General features: G+C 41.3%; 1 protein-coding gene across 1 annotated transcript in view; it reads right to left on the bottom strand.

The window, feature by feature from the left end:
- Positions 1-262: 262 nt before the first annotated feature.
- Positions 263-21,204, bottom strand: part of LOC133635958 (rap guanine nucleotide exchange factor 5-like) — a 174,382-nt gene continuing 153,440 nt past the window's right edge. The window contains exons 20-26 of the mRNA XM_062029474.1: positions 18,531-18,709; positions 18,367-18,457; positions 18,252-18,302; positions 18,091-18,178; positions 13,568-13,632; positions 8,884-8,938; positions 263-4,383 (exon numbers count right to left, since the gene is read on the bottom strand). Of these exons, the coding sequence (XP_061885458.1) occupies positions 4,265-4,383; positions 8,884-8,938; positions 13,568-13,632; positions 18,091-18,178; positions 18,252-18,302; positions 18,367-18,457; positions 18,531-18,709 (648 nt within the window). The 3' untranslated portion in view covers positions 263-4,264. The remainder of the gene's footprint in view (positions 4,384-8,883; positions 8,939-13,567; positions 13,633-18,090; positions 18,179-18,251; positions 18,303-18,366; positions 18,458-18,530; positions 18,710-21,204) is intronic.

Raw genomic sequence — 21,204 nt, 5'->3', positions numbered from 1 at the left:
GCAAATTAGACAAATGGGTCATCCACCGTAGTTTCCGGACTGTAAGCTGCTATTTCCCCCCCCCCCCCCCCCCCCCCCCCCCGCTTCGTATGGAATATGCAATAAATTTAGCTTCATCCCATCAGACCAATGAAATTGCTGAATGGGTAACGGGGGACCACTGAAATTGTTCACGGTAAACCAAACACACACACACACACACACACACACACACACACACACACACACACACACACACACACACACACACACACACACACACACACACACACACACACACACACACACACACACACACAATCATTCAGTCAGCCATTTAGCGCGTTATGGACTCACCCAAGTCATGGATGAAAATTCACAAAACGCAGCCCCGAAGCCAACGATGATAGAAAAAGGGGTCCGAAAGCCTCGACCGCCATGCCCCAAAGACGAGGCGTGGAAGCGTGCGGAACGCCTCCATAAGACTAGACAGAGTCTGGAGATACTCGGCAACACTTCCCGTCTTTTCCAGGGAAATACGTAAGCACATTGTAGAAATAAAATGAAAAAAAACCCTGGCAAAAATAGAACCAAAGGGCATAAATGTAACAAGAAAAGGCTGAAATGTTGATAGTAATAATAACAGATTTTTCTTTTATTTGGCCTTTTATAAAAAAAAATACATGCACATGCGTAATGGTCAATTATGCAAATTAAACAAAAGGGTCATCTAATAATAATAATAATTTTTAAAAAAAGTATCTTCATCCCATCAGACCAATGAAAATGTCCACATTAAATCACACACACTCACACAATCATTCAGCCAGCCACTGGGCGCGCTATGGACTCACCCTCGTCATGGAGGAAATGCACAAGACGCAGCCCCGAAGCCAAAGACGATAGAAAAAGGGGTCCGAAAGGCTTGACCGCCATGTCCCAAAGACGAGGCGTGGAAGCGTGCGGAACGCCTCCATAAGACTCGACAGAGTCTGGAGATACTCTGCAACACTTCCCGTCATTTCCAGGGAAATATGTAAGCACATTGTAGAAATAAAATGAAAAAAACCCCCGGCAAAAATACAACCAAAGGGCATAAATGTAACAAGAAAAGGCTGAAATATTGATAGTAATAATAACAGATATTTCTTTTATTTGGCCTTTTAACAAAAAATACATGCACATGTGTAATTAGAAAAAAGGGTCATCTAATAATGATTAATAATAATTTAAAAAAAATGTATCTTCATCTCTTCAGACCAATGAAAATGTCCACATTAAATAACACACACTCACACAATCATCCAGTCAGTCATTGGGCACGCTATGGACTCACCCTCGTCGTGGAGGAAACGCACAAGACGCAGCCCCGAAGCCAAAGACAATAGAAAAATGGGTCCGAAAGGCTTGACCGCCATGCCCCAAAGACGAGGCGTGGAAGCATGCGGAACGCCTCCATAAGACCAGACAGAGTCTAGAGATACTCGGCAACACTTCCCGTCTTTTCCAAGGAAATACGTAAGCAAATTGTAGAAATAAAATGGAAAAAACCCTGGCAAAAATAGAACAAAAGGGCATAAATGTAACAAGAAAAGGCTGAAATGTTGATAGTAATAATAACAGATATTTCTTTTATTTGGCCTTTTAACAAAAAATACATGCACATGTGTAATTAGAAAAAAGGGTCATCTAATAATGATTAATAATAATTAAAAAAAAATTTATCTTCATCTCTTCAGACCAATGAAAATGTCCACATTAAATCACACACCCACACAATCATCCAGTCAGTCATTGGGCACGCTATGGACTCACCCTCGTCATAGAGGAAACGCACAAGACGCAGCCCCGAAGCCAAAGACAATAGAAAAAGGGGTCCGAAAGGCTTGACCGCCATGCCCCAAAGACGAGGCGTGGAAGCGTGCGGAACGCCTCCATAAGACCAGACAGAGTCTAGAGATACTCGGCAACACTTCCCGTCTTTTCCAAGGAAATACGTAAGCAAATTGTAGAAATAAAATGGAAAAAACCCCGGCAAAAATAGAACAAAAGGGCATAAATGTAACAAGAAAAGGCTGAAATGTTGATAGTAATAATAACAGATATTTCTTTTATTTGGCCTTTTAACAAAAAATACATGCACATGTGTAATTAGAAAAAAGGGTCATCTAATAATGATTAATAATCATTTTAAAAAAATGTATCTTCATCTCTTCAGACCAATGAAAATGTCCACATTAAATCACACACTCACACAATCATCCAGTCAGCCATTGGGCACGCTATGGACTCACCCTCGTCATGGAGGAAACGCACAAGACGCAGCCCCGAAGCCAAAGACGATAGAAAAAGGGGTCCGAAAGGCTTGACCGCCATGCCCCAAAGACGAAGCGTGGAAGCGTGCGGAACGCCTCCATAAGACCAGACAGAGTCTGGAGATACTCGGCAAAACTTCCCGTCTTTTCCAGGGAAATACGTAAGCACATTGTAGAAATAAAATGAAATAACCCCCGGCAAAAATAGAACAAAAGGGCATAAATGTAACTAGAAAAGGCCGAAATGTTGATAGTAATAACAGATTTTTCTTTTAATTGGCCTTTTAACAAAAAATACATGCACATGCGTAATGGTCAATTGTGCAAATTAGACAAAAGGGTCATCTAATAATAATAATAATTTAAAAAAATGTATACTCATCCCATCAGACCAATGAAAATGTCCACATTAAATAACACACACTCACACAATCATCCAGCCAACCATTGGGCACGCTATGGACTCACCATCGTCATGGAGGAAACGCACAAGACGCAGCCCCGAAGCCAAAGACGATAGAAAAAGGGGTCCGAAAGGCTTGACCGCCATGCCCCAAAGACGAGGCGTGGAAGCGTGCGGAACGCCTCCATAAGACCAGACAGAGTCTAGAGATACTCGGCAAAACTTCCCGTCTTTTCCAGGGAAATACGTAAGCACATTGTAGAAATAAAATGAAAAAAAACCCCGGCAAAAATACAACCAAAGGGCATAAATGTAACAAGAAAAGGCTGAAATGTTGATAGTAATAATAACAGATTTTTCTTTTATTTGGCCTTTTAACAAAAAATACATGCACATGCGTAATTAGAAAAAAGGGTCATCTAATAATGATTAATTATAATTTAAAAAAATGTATCTTCATCCCTTCAGACCAATGAAAATGTCCACATTAAATCACACACACTCACACAATCATCCAGCCAGCCATTGGGCACGCTATGGACTCACCATCGTCATGGAGGAAACGCACAAGACGCAGCCCCGAAGCCAAAGACGATAGAAAAAAGCTGGATCCCCAAAAACGACGACTAGCGCGCAGGAGTAGGAGAAGGACGCTTTGTTACACGCTTTGCTGACTTTTGTTACATTTGCGAATTAAAACAAGCGCCTGTGTAAAAACGTTATGTCACACTGCGGCCAACAGACGAGTGCGGCTAACATATGTACAAAACACAATTTGTGCGTCTTATGTTTAGGTGGGAAACACTGGTCTGGTGTACAGACGACAAATCTTGTCCTGGATCTCATTAGACGGTCCCCACAAAGTGTTCTTGCCGATAAAGAGTACGATTCTGTGACATTACAAAACCAACACTTTATGTGTAGAAATGCAACCAAACATTTGGAGTAGAATTGTCTGCACAAACACTGATCGTACAAATGTTATCGATTTGGCTGTATCCATGGCAACCCCAGGTGGCGTGGCGAGCTATTAAACACGCCCCTCTGGACTTCAGCTGCTCGTGTGAGAGAGAAAATCGCCTTAAAGAGTGCATTGGTGATGCAGGATATCAGGCCACACCACAACCAGGACACCTTGTTGGAGGACTTCCGGGTCAGTCAAAAAGGTTCCCTTCAGTCCACGGTGAAAAGTGGCCCCCGGCCGTGTTGGAGGTAAGTTTCATGAACGCTCGTGTCTCGCCGTCAACCGCACAACAAAAAGGTAAACAAGACACGCCTAGCAGCTTGTGCGTGGAACGTATTCAATAGATATGCAGTCAAACATAAAGACGACATCAAAAATCTTTTTTTTGGTACGTGAAATGAGGCGGCCGTCACAAATAAAAGGAACATTCCGCCTCAGAAGGACCCAGAAGATCATATTTAGTCCAATAGATACTGTACAGCGTCATTACATCCTGCTGGCACACGCAAAGGGGGGACAAAAAAATGGCACCTGGTGCTGAGCTGGGCGTCCTGGTGTTCAACGACTACTCACTGCTCCTGGCATCACCACCGTGGCGGCCCGTCAGGCCCGAGGCTCCAGTTTGTGGGACAGCTGGAAGAGCGTCTGCTGATTGTCGATGATGTGCAGGTAGTGGACGCTCGCCCTCAGGTCGGCGCTGTCCGCCCCGATCACCTCGTTGCCTGCGGACACATTGCAGGTGGGCCGTGACACACCTGTGCCGTCTGGGGACCGTCCGTTTTGACATAAAAGTCCTATTAACGTTTTTGAAGGGCGTAAAAACATTGGGGCTCCACTTAGTGGTAAGCCAAAACAAAAAAAAAATTACTTAATTCAATATTCAAACACAGTGTTACTGTTCAAACTGTTGCCAAAAATATTAAATACACTTGTTTTTATTGATCAATAGACGTGGAACATGATAATATCATGTTTATATACCTATATATATGGACTGGACTCTCACTAATATGTTAGATCCACTATGGACTGGACTCTCTCTATTATGTTAGATCCACTATGGACTGGACTCACACACTCTTATGTTAGATCCACTATGGACTGGACTCTCACACTATTATGTTAGATCCACTATGGACTGGACTCACACACTCTTATGTTAGATCCACTAGGGACTGGACTCTCACACTATTATGTTAGATCCACTATGGACTGGACTCTCACTATTATGTTAGATCCACTATGGACTGGACTCTCACACTATTATGTTAGATCCACTATGAACTGGACTCTCACTATTATGTTAGATCCACTATGGACTGGACTCACACTATTATGTTGGATCCACAATGGACTGGACTCTCACTATTATGTTAGATCTACTATGGACTGGACTCTCACACTATTATGTTAGATCCACTATGGACTGGACTCTCACACTATTATGTTAGATCTACTATGGACTGGACTCTCACAATATTATGTTAGATCCACTATGAACTGGACTCTCACTATTATGTTAGATCTACTATGGACTGGACTCTCACTATTATGTCAGATCCACTATGGACTGGACTCACACACTCTTATGTTAGATCCACTATGAACTGGACTCTCACTATTATGTTAGATCTACTATGGACTGGACTCTCACTATTATGTCAGATCCACTATGGACTGGACTCACACACTCTTATGTTAGATCCACTATGAACTGGACTCTCACTATTATGTTAGATCCACTATGGACTGGACTCTCACACTATTATGTTAGATCCACTATGGACTGGACTCTCACTATTATGTTAGATCCACTATGGACTGGACTCTCACACTATTATGTTAGATCCACTATGAACTGGACTCTCACTATTATGTTAGATCCACTATGGACTGGACTCACACTATTATGTTGGATCCACAATGGACTGGACTCTCACAATATTATGTTAGATCCACTATGAACTGGACTCTCACTATTATGTTAGATCTACTATGGACTGGACTCTCACTATTATGTTAGATCCACTATGGACTAGACTCTCACAATATTATGTTAGATCCACTATGAACTGGACTCTCACTATTATGTTAGATCTACTATGGACTGGACTCTCACTATTATGTTAGATCTACTATGGACTGGACTCTCACTATTACCGGTATGTCAGATCCACTATGGACTGGACTCACACACTCTTATGTTAGATCCACTATGAACTGGACTCTCACTATTATGTTAGATCTACTATGGACTGGACTCTCACTATTATGTCAGATCCACTATGGCCTGGACTCACACACTCTTATGTTAGATCCACTATGAACTGGACTCTCACTATTATGTTAGATCCACTATGGACTGGACTCTCACACTATTATGTTAGATCCACTATGGACTGGACTCTCACTATTATGTTAGATCTACTATGGACTGGACTCTCACACTATTATGTTAGATCCACTATGGACTGGACTCCCACTATTATGTTAGATCTACTATGGACTGGACTCTCACAATATTATGTTAGATCCACTATGAACTGGACTCTCACTATTATGTTAGATCTACTATGGACTGGACTCTCACTATTATGTTAGATCTACTATGGACTGGACTCTCACTATTATGTCAGATCCACTATGGACTGGACTCACACACTCTTATGTTAGATCCACTATGAACTGGACTCTCACTATTATGTTAAATCTACTATGGACTGGACTCTCACTATTATGTCAGATCCACTATGGACTGGACTCCCACACTCTTATGTTAGATCCACTATGAACTGGACTCTCACTATTATGTTAGATCTACTATGGACTGGACTCTCACTATTATGTCAGATCCACTATGGACTGGACTCACACACTCTTATGTTAGATCCACTATGGACTGGACTCTCACTATTATGTTAGATCCACTATGGACTGGACTCTCACTATTATGTTAGATCCACTATGGACTGGACTCTCACTATTATGTTAGATCCACTATGGACTGGACTCCTTGGTTATTTATTACTACATTCTCTTAATAGCCGGCGACCTCTACAGTGGACATTTGTGTTTTGCAGGGGTGTCCTCTATCCAATAATGATATCAAACCTCTATCAGCAACAAAAAAACAAGACATGCAACATGTTTACTTGTGCAAAGCTGACATCTAAATGTTCTCCAATAAAAACACCAGGTTGGTCTTTTCTTCTATTTTAGTGAATCTACAAAAGGTAAACATGCAAGGCTACAGGCTACTCAGAGCGAGCAGCTACACAACAGCTACGCACACAAGCTAGACTTACAAAATAAGTGTGAATTCAAAATAAAAGTGAATTGAACAATATTGCAATGTAAAAGAGGACATTTGTTATCATAAACAATTACAGTTGCGTATTACTTCCGGACACAATGTCTCCAAGGCAGAAGCGTATTAGAAAGTATCTAGTAACAAATGTGTCCGCATCATTCAATTTACTGCGTTATTAGCTTAACTTAATTAATCATCAAAAAAAAATTTTTTTTTGAATTAAAGAATATTTATGTATTTAATATTAGTTTACTTACTATGGTATATTAATTATTTAGGTATTCACTGTTGGAAATGGGATAAAATTGCTATATGAAAAGGGGTAGGATTAAATAAGCTCTGCTTCTTCCTACTCCTTTTCGGACGTGCTGTAATGAAACAGGAAATATGTGATGCATTACATTGTATCGTATGCATGTTCCAAATAAACTGAAACCGAACTGAACTGTGACCACTCGGTGTCCCAACAACAATTCCCACTCCACTTTAAAGACAGCATACGTCCATTCCAGAAGGTTGATAATAAATAGGTTGGTGTTTTTCATTCCTGCCGTCGTTCTCGGTTTGTCTCGTTTCACTTTTCAAACATTCCACTCTACAAAACAAAACGAGCAACTGTGATTCCTGCTGATATCGTATCGGATTAATATCCATATCGTATGGGAGTTTGAAAGTTGTATCGGCACGACCCTCATGTTTTATGCAAAACAGGACAATTATTTTGTAAAATGTGTAACTGTGGCACAAGAAATAAGACCAAGACCAAATGTCCCCTGCAGAGGACGCTGGTTCTCAGTTTTCAGTCTTAAAATTGCCATGACGACGAACCATTCAGAGCTTGACTGTGGGTGTAATACAATAAAGCGCCAGTAGAGGGCAGCACATGGCTCTTAATGAACCTACTACACTTTGACAGAAGTGTTGAGACACACCTTTCATGAGTTATTTAACCCAGTGTTTTTCAACCACTGTGCCGCGTGTGCCGTGAGATACAGTCTGGTGTGCCGTGGGAGATGATCTAATCTCACCTATTTGGGTTAAAAATAGTTTTTGCACACCAGTAATTATAGTCTGCAAATGATGTGTTGTTGTTGAGTGTCGGTGCTGTCTAGAGCTCGGCAGATAGCTAATTGCTTTGTAGATGTGGGAAACAGCGGGAGGCAGTGTGCAGGTAAAAAGGTGTCTAATGCTTAAACCAAAAATAAACAAAAGGTGAGTGCCGCTAAGAAAAGGCATTGAAGCTTAGGGAAGGCTATGCAGAACGAAACTAAAAGTGAACTGGCTACAAAGTAAACAAAAACAGAATGCTGGACGACAGCAAAGACTTACTGTGGAGCAAAGACAATGTACATCCGAACATGACATGACAATCAACAATGTCCCCACAAAAGAAGGATAAAAACCACTGAAATATTCTTGATTGCTAAAACAAAGTAGAAGGAAGACATGAAACTGCTACAGGGAAATACCAAAAAAAGAGAAAAAGCCACCAAAATAGGAGCGCAAGACAAGAACTAAAACACTACACACGGGAAAACTGCAGAAAACTCCAAATAAGTCAGGCCGTGATGTGGCAGGTGGTGACAGATTGCAACAACCACTTTTTATTGTCTACAGAGTTTAGTTTTTTAATGATTTCTGCTGGTGGTGTGCCTCCGCCTTCGCTCAAAAAAGGTTGCAAACACTGATTTAACCAATCAAAGCTTTTAAATGACAATGATCAAAGTGGCAGTGGGTCCTTTTATTGTTCCTTTGTGTGTCATAAAGGAATCCAAAGCCTTTTGAGATGAACTAGACTAGAGAGAGTGACCCCTGATCTCGTAGCGAGACACCATTTCCTCAGTTCTCTTTTATGGCCTGGCGTACCAATACTTTAGTCAACAATGCACATGCACGGGTGATGCAGACTCACCTGGTTGTTCACTTTGGCAGTGTCGGATCATTCGGACTGTGTCTGCGATCATGTGCTGCGGAGGACGACAGTGTTGACAGGAACAATCACATGCATAATTACATTCTTTAGCAGGCAGGAAGTTATTTTGTCCTTCTGCCTGCAGGGAAAATGACTTGAAAACACTTCATGTTGTTCTCAACAAGACAGTTTGACTTGACAGTGCACGTGTCAAACCCAAGGACCGGGGGCCACATCTGACCCGCCCGCGCTATCATTTAATGTGGCCCGACGCGGCATTTAAAGTCGCCCGACAAGTCAATGGACCTGGCTCGACGCGTCATTAAAGGCGGCCCGACGCTTCATTTAAAGTGGCTTGGCGCTTCATTTGAAGTGGTCCACCGCATTATTTAAGTGGTCTGCTGCATCAGTCATTGTGGCCCTCCACATCATTAGAGTGGCACTCCGAATCCTTAAAGTGGCCCGACGAGTCATTTAATTTGGCTGGAGGTGTCATTTAATGTAGCCCGCCGCATCACTAAAGTGGCCCGTAGTATCATTAATGTGGCCTGACGAGTCATCAAATTTGACTCGACGCGTCATTTAAAGCAGTGGTCCCCAACCACCGGGCCGAGAATTTAAAAAAATAATAAAATAATATATATATTTTTTTAATGAGATCAACATAAAAAACACAATATATACATTATATATCAATATAGATCAATACAGTCTGCAGGGATACAGTCCGTAAGCACACATGATTGTATTTATTTATGTTAAAAAAAAAATATATATATATATATATATGTATATATATATTTTTTAAATACACCCCCCCCCACCGGTCCGTGGGACAAATTTTCAAGCGTTGACCGGTCCGCAGCTACAAAAAGGTTGGGGACCACTGATTTAAAGTGCATTGATGCGTCATTTAATGTGGCACTCCGAATCATTAAACGGGCCCGACGTGTCATTTGAATGGCCCGGCGCTTCGTTTAGAGTGGATCAGAGCATCATTTAATGTGGTCCGCTGCTTCATTCAATTATAGTGGCCCTCCGAATCATTAAAGGGGCCCAATGAGTCATTAAAGTTGCCCGTCGAGTCATTAAAGTTGCCCGACGCATCATTAAAAGCGGCCCGACGCGTCATTTAGAGTGGCCCGCCGCTTCACTAAGGTGGATCGGAGCAACATTTAATGCGGTCTGCTGCTTCATTCAATTATAGTGGCCCTACGCATCATTAAAGTGGCCCTACGCGTCATTAAGGTGGCCCTACGTGTCATTAAATGCGGCCCGACGCGTCATTTCAAGTGGATCGGAGCATCATTTAATGTGGTCCACCGCATCATTTAAGCAGTCAGCTGCTTCATTCAATTATAGTGGCACTCCGAATCATTAAAGGGGCCCGATGAGTCATTAAAGTTGTCTGTTGAGTCATTAAGGGCGGCCCGACGCGTCATTAAGGGCGGCCCGACGCGTCATTTAAAGTGGATCGGAGCATCATGTAGTGTGGGCCACCGCATCATTTAGGTGGTCTGCTGCTTCATTCAATTATAGTGGCACTCCGAATCATTAGAGTTGCCCGACGCGTCATTAAAAACGGCCCGACACGTCATTAAAGGCGGCCCGACGCGTCATTTAAAGTGGATCGTAGCATCATTTAATGTGGTCCACCGCATCATTTAAGTGGTCAGCTGCTTCATTCAATTATAGTGGCACTCCGAATCATTAAAGGGGCCCGATGAGTCATTAAAGTTGTCTGTTGAGTCATTAAGGGCGGCCCGACGCGTCATTAAGGGCGGCCCGACGCGTCATTTAAAGTGGATCGGAGCATCATTTAGTGTGGTCCACCGCATCATTTAGGTGGTCTGCTGCTTCATTCAATTATAGTGGCACTCCGAATCATTAGAGTTGCCCGACGCGTCATTAAAGTCGGCCCGACGCGTCATTTAAAGTGGATCGTAGCATCATTTAATGTGGTCCACCGCATCATTTAAGTGGTCTGCTGCTTCATTCAATTATAGTGGCACTCCGAATCATTAAAGGGGCCCGATGAGTCATTAAGGTTGCCTGTTGAGCCATTAAATTAGCCCGACGCGTCATTAAAAGCGGCCCGACGCGTCATTTAAAGTGGATCGGAGCATCATTTAATGTGGTCCACCGCATCATTTAAGTGGTCTGCTGCATCAGTCATTGTGGCCCTCCACATCATTAGAGTGGCACTCCGAATCCTAAAAGGGGCCAGACTAGTCATTTAATTTGGCTCGAGGTGTCATTTAATGTAGCTCGCTGCATCACTAAAGTGGCCCGACGCGTCATTTAGAGTGAATCGACGCGTCATTTAATGTGGTCCGCTGCATCATTTAAGTGGTCTGCCGCATTATTCAATGTGGCCCTCCACGTCACTATAGTGGCAGTCTGAATTATTAAGGAGGCCCGACGAGTCATTAAAGTAGCCTGACGTGTCATTTAATGTGGCTCGACGCATTTAATGTGGCCCGACGCGTAATTAAATTGGCCCGACGAGTCATTAAATCTTGCTCGGCACATAATTTCAGTGGCCTGACGCGTTATTCAAAGTGGATCGACGCGTCATTTAATGTGGTCCCCTGCATCATTTAAGTGGTCTGCCGAGTCATTCAATGTGGCACTCCGAGTCTTTAAAGGGGCCTAAACGAGTCATTAAAGGGGGCCCGACGCGTCATTAAAGGGGGCCCGACGTGTCATTTGAAATGGCCCGACGCTTCATTAAAGTGGATCTGAGCATCATTTAATGTGGTCCACCGCATCATTTAAGTGGTCTGCTGCTTCATTCAATTATAGTGGCACCCCGAATCATTAAAGGGGCCCGATGAGTCATTAAAGTTGCCCGTCGAGTCATTAAATGCGGCCCGACGCATCATTAAACACGGCCCAACGCATCATTTAAAGTGGACCGACGCATCATTTAAAGTGGATCTGAGCATCATTTAATGTGGTCCACCGCATCATTTAAGTGGTCTGCTGCTTCATTCAATTATAGTGGCACCCCGAATCATTAAAGGGGCCCGATGAGTCATTAAAGTTGCCCGTCGAGTCATTAAATGCGGCCCGACGCATCATTAAACACGGCCCAACGCATCATTTAAAGTGGACCGACGCATCATTTAAAGTGGATCTGAGCATCATTTAATGTGGTCCACCGCATCATTTAAGTGGTCTGCTGCTTCATTCAATTATAGTGGCACCCCGAATCATTAAAGGGGCCCGATGAGTCATTGAAGTTGCCCGTCGAGTCGTTAAATGCGGCCCGACGCATCATTTAAAGTGGACTGACGCTTCATTAAAGTGGATCGGAGCATCATTTAATGTGGTCCACCGCATCATTTAAGTGGTCTGCTGCTTCATTCAATTATAGTGGCACTCTGAATCATTAAAGGGGCCCGATGAGTAATTAAAGTTGCCCGTCGAGTCATTAAAGGCGGCCCGACGCATCATTAAATACGGCCCAACGCATCATTTAAAGTGGACCGACGCATCATTTAAAGTGGACCGACGCATCATATAAAGTGGATCTGAGCATCATTTAATGTGGTCCACTGCATCATTTAAGTGGTCTGCTGCTTCATTCAATTATAGTGGCACCCCAAATCATTAAAGGGGCCCAATGAGTAAATAAAGTTGCCCGTCGAGTCATTAAAGGCGGCCCGACGCATCATTAAATACGGCCCGACGCATCATTTAAAGTGGACCGACGCATCATTTAAAGTGGATCTGAGCATCATTTAATGTGGTCCACCGCATCATTTAAGTGGTCTGCTGCTTCATTCAATTATATAGGCATCCCGAATCATTAAAGTGGCCCAATGAGTCATTAAATTGGCCTGATGCCTCATTTATTGTGGCCCGACGAATCAATAAAGTGGCCCGACAAATCATTGCAGTGGCCCGACGAGTCATTAAAGTGGCCCGACGAGTCGTTAAAGTGACCCGAGCAGTCATTAAAATGGTCCGACTAATCATTAAAGTGGCCCGACGTGTCATTTAATTTGGCTCGATGCGTCATTTAATGTGGCTGGCCCAACAAATCATTAAAGTAGCCCGGCAAGTCATAAAGGTGGTCTGCTGCATCATAGAAGTGAAGAACGTTTTTTGGTGTAAACAGCGATGCGGCTAATAGGTTACATAGTCTGGAAATGAGGGTAAGTGCATTCAAAACCAGGTTGAATACCATCATGATTCACTCTGGTAATTCTTTATGAACAAATTATTTTAGATTTTTCACTTTCATATATTTTAATATTAGAGTTTGTTTTTTTTCAGATACAAATCTTATTTTTTACACTTTTTAAAGTTCATAACTTCCGCCCAAATGCAGCTGGGATAGGCTCCAGCACCCAAAGTATATGAAAACGATCAGAGTGAATCATAATTATGTTCGACCAGAAAAAAAAATGTGTGCACGTACTATTTTGCAAACACTGATGTATTTTTCCAAACTTTATTTCTAAGTTTCCAAGTTTTTTCAACATTGAACTCCTTAACCCTCCACCACTGATAACTCACGACATGCTTTCCAATCACATGACCTCGCTATCTTACTCCCATGTTTAAAAAGACAAACATAACCAGATTAAAGTGTTTCCACGTGTTGTTAATTTGAGCCCAATTATTGGAGGTATCAGACTAATTCATGATCATCTGCGATACTGCTTGTACTTACCAACTTCTCAAAGTTGACCAGGTTGTCGTGGAAGGTCTTGTTGCCCTCGTGGATGAAGGTGATATCTGGAGGAGGTTGGACGTGAATAAGTGTTTACTGAGTGTGGACTAGGGATGGGGACCGTTCACATTTGGACCGATACGGTACCAATTCCCGATACATGGGAATCAATACTGGTACTCAACGGCACCAATTCTACGCACTTTTGTGTGTTAAAAATGTTATTTGTTTGATAATAATATATCTTTTTAATGAAAAATGAGCTGATGATGACAACATTGGAGTCTCATTTGCAGTGCAGTTGCACATCCAAGACAATAGATGGCAGTACTGTATAGGCTATCTTTGGATTCAGGAAGCTAAATGTGTTATGTTGCGCCCTACAAAGTGTTTATACTAGGGATGTAAGGATATCACAATCTCACAGTTTCGTTATTTTTCGGTTTAAGGCGAGGGTACGATGTTATTGCAGTAATGTAAAAAAAGACGACTTGGGAAAAATATTGATGTTAAGTCTTTAACGTGTAAATAAACACAAAGCTGATGCTGCTTCAAGTAACAAGCACACGTAACAAGCCTTCTGTGTAGTGTCTTTAAACACACATCATAACCATGATGTCATGACTGAAATGCATCACCATTACAAATTGATGTTTGGTTGGATTACAGCTTGGTTTTGCGTCATTTAATTATTAAGGAGGCCCGACGAGTCATTAAAGTAGCCTGACAAGTCATTAAAGTAGCCTGACGCGTCATTTATCGTGGGGCGACTGGTCATTTATTGTGGCCCCACGCATTATTAATGTGGCTTGACGCGTCATTTAATGTGGCTTGGCGCGTCATTTAATGTGGCCCGATGAGTCATTTCATGTGACTAGACGCATCATTCAATGTGGCCCGACGCGTCATTAAAGAGACCCGACTAGTCATTTAATGTGGCCTGATGCGACATTTACCGTGGCGCGACAGGTCATTTAATGTGGCCCCACACATTATTAATGTGGCTTGACGCGTCATTTAAGGTGGCTTGACGCGTCATTTAAGGTGGCACGACGCGTCATTTAACGTGGTGCGACACGTCATTTCATGTGGCTCGACAGGTCATTAAATGTGGCCCGCGTCATTAAATGTGGCTTGACGCGTCATTTAATGTGGCTTGACGCGTCATTTAATGTGGCTTAACACGTCATTTAAGGTGGACCGATGCGTCATTTAATGTGGACAGACGCGTCATTTAATGTGGCCCGACAAGTTATTTAAAGTGGCCCGGTGCATCATTTAATGTGGCTTGGCGCGTCATTTAATGTGGCTTGGCACGTCATTTAAGGTGGCCCGACGCGTCATTTAATGTGGCCCGACGAGTCATTTCATGTGACTAGACGCGTCATTCAATGTGGCCCGACGCGTCATTAAAGAGGCCAGACGAGTCATTTAACGTGGCCTGATGCGACATTTATCGTGGCGCGACAGGTCATTTAATGTGGCCCCACACAATGTGGCTTGACGCGTCATTTAAGGTGGCTTGACGAGTCAAGTCACTTAAGGTGGCCCGACGCGTCATTTAATGTGGTGCGACACGTCATTTAACGTGGCGCAACAGGTCATTAAATGTGGCCCGAGTCATTAAAGTGGCTTGACGCGTCATTTAATGTGGTTTAACACGTCATTTAAGGTGGACCGATGCGTCATTTAATGTGGACCGACGCGTCATTTAATGTGGCCCGACAAGTTATTTAAAGTGGCCGAGATCATTTAAGGTGGATTGGCGCGTCATTTAAGGTGGCTTGGCGCGTCATTTAAGGTGGCCCGACGCGTCATTTAAGGTAGCCCGACGCGTCATTAAAGAGGCCAGACGAGTCATTTAATGTGGCCTGATGCGACATTTATCGTGGCGCGACAGGTCATTTAACGTGGCCCCACACATTAATGTGGCTTGACGCGTCATTTAAGGTGGCTTAACGCGTCATTTAATGTGGCCCGACGCGTCATTTAACGTGGTGCGACACGTCATTTAATGTGGCGCGACAGGTCATTAAATGTGGCCCGAGTCATTAAATTGGCTTGACGCGTCATTTAATGTGGCTTAACACGTCATTTAAGGTGGACCGATGCGTCATTTAATGTGGCTTGACGCGTCATTTAATGTGTCCGACGAGTCATTAAGGTGGTCCGACGAGTCATTAAGGTGGTCCGACGAGTCATTAAGGTGGTCCGATGAGTCATTAAGGTGGTCCGATGAGTCATTAAGGTGGTCCGATGAGTCATTAAGGTGGTCCGACGAGTCATTAAGGTGGTCCGACGAGTCATTAAGGTGGCCCGACGAGTCATTAAGGTGACCCGAGTCATTAAGGTGGCCCGACGAGTCATTAAGGTGGTCCGACGAGTCATTAAGGTGGTCCGATGAGTCATTAAGGTGGTCCGACGAGTCATTAAGGTGGTCCGACGAGTCATTAAGGTGGTCCGACGAGTCATTAAGGTGGTCCGATGAGTCATTAAGGTGGTCCGATGAGTCATTAAGGTGGTCCGACGAGTCATTAAGGTGGTCCGACGAGTCATTAAGGTGGCTCGACGCGTCATTTAAGTGGCCCAACGAATCAATAAAGTGACCCGACAGATCATTAAAGTGGCCCGACGAGTCATTAAAGTGGCTCGAGCAGTCATTAAAGTGGCCTGACGAGTCATTAAAGTGGCCCGAGCAGTCATTAAAGTGGCCCGACGAATCATTTATGTGGCCCGACCAATCATTAAATTGGCCTGACGCTTCATTTTATTTGGCTCGGCGTGTTATTTAATGTGGCCAGCCTGACGAATCAATAATGTGGCCCAACGAGTCATTAAAGTGGCCCAACGTATCATTTAACGTGACCCGACGCTTCATTTAAAGTGGCCTGGTGCTTAATTTAAAATGGATGGAACCTAATGCTGTCATGATTGAAATGCATCACCTTCATAAATTGATGTTTACTTCTTGATTTTGCGTCAATAAACTTTTCCAAGTGATGATTAATCAAGTGACTTCTCACGTTGCTTGACTTGTAGAGGACTTTAAGGGTTTTGGTCCTAAATGATCTCAGTAAGATATCACAGCTTGTTGCTGAGATGTTATGACCTATATTGAGTAAAACATGCTTGAAACTAGAATATCAACTGCTGCAAAGCTGTGTCATCAACACTCACAAGTATAAAACTACTTTTTAAAGTAAGAATTTCTTATTTCAAACATGAAAAAAGAAATCATGACTGACACAATTGTGTCTCATAATTAAAACAGATGACAGCCAAATGGACTTTGCTGTTTTATTTCCAATGAAACAATAGAAAATACGCACTCCTATAGTAGTACAGTTGGCACAGTACAGTAAACTGACAGTTAATATTTAAACATTTAACATTTGTAACAATTTTGAACAGAAATAGTTCATGCACATTTAGATAAATTCTTCAAAATTACAATAAAAAAATATTTGTCCGGGGGCCGGGCTGTATATATGCGCACTAATTGACTGAAAGAGCACGCATTTGGCGCGATGATGTCATGTTATCCATGGAAAAATGCATCTTTAGACAATATGATTTGCCTGAGCGGCTAGGAGACCCCGAGAGTAACAAGATGTTGCCTTTCCATTAAGAACAATAAATTAGTTTTTAGTATAAGTTTGCTGGTTTCAAGAAATGTAATGCCGAGCGCATATCATTATGTCAAGATAATGGCACTAGCATTTACTTCATTTAAGAATACACTACCGTTCAAAAGTTTGGGGTCACCCAAACAATTTTGTGGAACAGCCTTCATTTCTAAGAACAAGAATAGACTGTCGAGTTTCAGATGAAAGTTCTCTTTTTCTGGCCATTTTGAGCGTTTAATTGACCCCACAAATGTGATGCTCCAGAAACTCAATCTGCTCAAAGGTCAGTTTTGTAGCTTCTGTAACGAGCTAAACTGTTTTCAGATGTGTGAACATGATTGCACAAGGGTTTTCTAATCATCAATTAGCCTTCTGAGCCAATGAGCAAACACATTGTACCATTAGAACACTGGAGTGATAGTTGCTGGAAATGGGCCTCTATACACCTATGTAGATATTGCACCAAAAACCAGACATTTGCAGCTAGAATAGTCATTTACCACATCAGCAATGTATAGAGTGTATTTCTTTAAAGTTAGGACTAATTTAAAGTTATCTTCATTGAAAAGTACAGTGCTTTTCCTTCAAAAATAAGGACATTTCAATGTGACCCCAAACTTTTGAACGGTAGTGTATTTTTCAACATATTGAGCAAAAAGGTCTCTTTTTTTTCTACCAAGAAAAGTGCACTTGTTATTAGTGAGAATATACTTATTTTAAGGTATTTTTGGGTTCATTCAGGTTAGCTAATTTGACTTGTTTTGGAAAGTCTTGACAAGCCAAATTTTCTTGTTCTATTGGCAGATAATTTTGCTTAGTTCAAATAAAATACCCCTCATTTTTGTATTTTTTTCCCTTGTTTTTGAACACTGACTTTTTGCAGTGTGGAGACGTCACCTTTTAGGAGAAGAGGCATGAAAGGGATCTTTGGAGGCTTCATCCTCTTGAACGCTTCTCTGTAGGCTTTGTGGTTCAGAGATGGATCCTGAGACCATGAAAAGCAAAGATGAGAACTAAAGGAGGAGACAATTTGGACGTAATGGATGTGGAGTCCTCACCGTGATCAGCTCCAACTCCGAGAAGAGCTTCTTGAACTTGCCAGGACATTTCTTCAACAGAAATGTTTGGATTGAGAATAGCGACGCGACGACGCGCGCGACGACACAAACTCACCTCCCAGGTTTGGTTCAAGCGACTGACGGCGGCGGTGTTCAGGCCCATGATGATGGCGAAGGCAGAGTTCAAATTCCTCTGAGCCTTGCAGCTGGAAAACAGAGCGACACGGTTCAAGGGCGTCCGCTCGCTCGCTCGCCACGTGCGCGTGCTGACGTTCTTACTGCGCCGCGATCTTGATGAACTTCTTGAGCAGCTGCACCCTCTTGTTGAGCGACACGCACATGAGGACCTCGGACATGACCCACTGCTGGACCTCGTTGCAGCGCTGCAGCAGGACGGACAGCGCGGCGGTGTGGGCGCCGCCGGGGACGCGGCTGAGGGTGTAGTACGCCAGCTCTTGCTGCAAGGACAGACTCGTTAGCATTATTCACATGTGAATAATGCTGTATAATAGACTGTATTTGTATTATTCACATGTGAATAATGATGTATAATAGACTGTATTTATATTATTCACATGTGAATAATGCTGTATAATAGACTGTATTTATATTATTCACATGTGAGTAATGCTGTATAATAGACTGTATTTACGTTATTCACATGTGAATAATGCTGTATAATAGACTGTATTTGTATTATTCACATGTGAATAATGATGTATAATAGACTGTATTTATATTATTCACATGTGAATAATGCTGTATAATAGACTGTATTATTATTATTCACATGTGAGTAATGCTGTATAATAGACTGTATTTACATTATTCACATGTGAATAATGCTGTATAATAGACTGTATTTATATTATTCACATGTGAGTAATGCTGTATAATAGACTGTATTTACGTTATTCACATGTGAATAATGCTGTATAATAGACTGTATTTATATTATTCACATGTGAATAATGCTGTATAATAGACTGTATTTATATTATTCACATGTGAATAATGCTGTATAATAGACTGTATTTATATTATTCACATGTGAGTAATGCTGTATAATAGACTGTATTTATGTTATTCACATGTGAATAATTCTGTATAATAGACTGTATTTATGTTATTCACATGTGAATAATGCTGTATAATAGACTGTATTTATGTTATTGACATGTGAATAATGCTGTATAATACTGTATTTATATTATTCACATGTGAATAATGCTGTATAATAGACTGTATTTATGTTATTCACATGTGAATAATGCTGTATAATAGACTGTATTTGTTATTCACATGTGAATAATGCTGTATAATAGACTGTATTTATATTATTCACACGTGAATAATGCTGTATAATAGACTGTATTTATATTATTCACACGTGAATAATGCTGTATAATAGACTGTATTTATATTATCCACATGTGAATAATGCTGTATAATATACTGTATTTATGTTATTCACATGTGAATAATGCTGTATAATAGACTGTATTTATATTATTCACATGTGAATAATGCTGTATATTAGACTGTATTTATATCATTCACATGTGAATAATGCTGTATAATAGACTGTATTTATGTTATTCACATGTGAATAATACTGTATAATAGACTGTATTTATATTATTCACATGTGAATAATGCTGTATAATAGACTGTATTTATATTATTCACATGTGAATAATTCTGTATAATAGACTGTATTTATATTATTCACATGTGAATAATGCTGTATAATAGACTGTATTTATATTATTCACATGTGAATAATGCTGTATAATAGACTGTATTTATGTTATTCACATGTGAATAATACTGTATAATAGACTGTATTTATATTATTCACATGTGAATAATGCTGTATAATAGACTGTATTTATATTATTCACATGTGAATAATGTAGACTATTTATATTATTCACATGTGAATAATGCTATATAATAGACTGTATTTATATTATTCACATGTGAATAATGCTGTATAATAGACTGTATTTATATTATTCACATGTGAATAATGCTGTATAATAGACTGTATTTATATTATTCACATGTGAATAATGCTGTTTAATAGACTGTATTTATATTATTCACATGTAAAAAATACCAAAGTGTTAATTGTCTATTGTGAGCGAACTGTGGTGCTGAATTTCCCCCAGAGATCAATAAAGTACTTTCTATTCTAAAACATAACATGGACGTCTATTAACCCAAATATAAGACGACCCTTCCTTTTTTTAATCTTGTTTTAACCGTATTTTTCGGACCATAGGGTGCACCGGATTATAAGGCGCACTGCCGATGAGCGGGTCAATTCAGGTCTATTTTCATACAAAAGGCGCAGCAAATTATAAGGTGCATTAAAGGAGTCATATTGGGATTTTTTTTCAAAATGTAAAAGACTTCCTTGTGGTCTACATAACATGTAATGGTGGTTCTTTGGTCAAAATGTTGCATAGATGATGTTTTACACATCATCTTCAAGTCGCTTTCTGACAGTCGCTTCAGGATGCGCCGTTTTTGTGGGCGGTCTTATTTACGTGGCTCACCTTCGACAGCGTCTTCTCCCCGTCATCTTTGTTGTAGCGGTGTAGCGTGCAAGGACGGGGGTGGAAGAAGTGTCAAAAGATGGAGCTAACTATTTTAATGACATTCACACTTTACTTCAATCAATAACGGAGCAGCATCTCCTCGTCCGCCAGAAATGTGTCCCGCAAAAAACCGTCTAATAACTAAAGTTCCTTTGGTGCATAATGTAAACTCACTACACCGGTATGTTTTAGCGCTTTCATGGCGAGTTTACTGACAGATATAAGTAAGAACTTTACACTACTTTATATTACAAATGACAACAGTGGAGGATGAATGTCCCATAACAAGAAGATAGAGAAAAAGAAGAAGCTTATCGACTACAGACTACAAAGGCGGATGCGTACAA

The sequence above is a fragment of the Entelurus aequoreus genome, linkage group LG20 (genome assembly GCF_033978785.1).
Source record: "Entelurus aequoreus isolate RoL-2023_Sb linkage group LG20, RoL_Eaeq_v1.1, whole genome shotgun sequence".
Lineage (NCBI taxonomy): Eukaryota > Metazoa > Chordata > Actinopteri > Syngnathiformes > Syngnathidae > Entelurus > Entelurus aequoreus.
The sequence above is the reverse complement of the archived record's forward strand: the minus strand, read 5'-3'. Positions and strand labels throughout refer to the sequence as shown.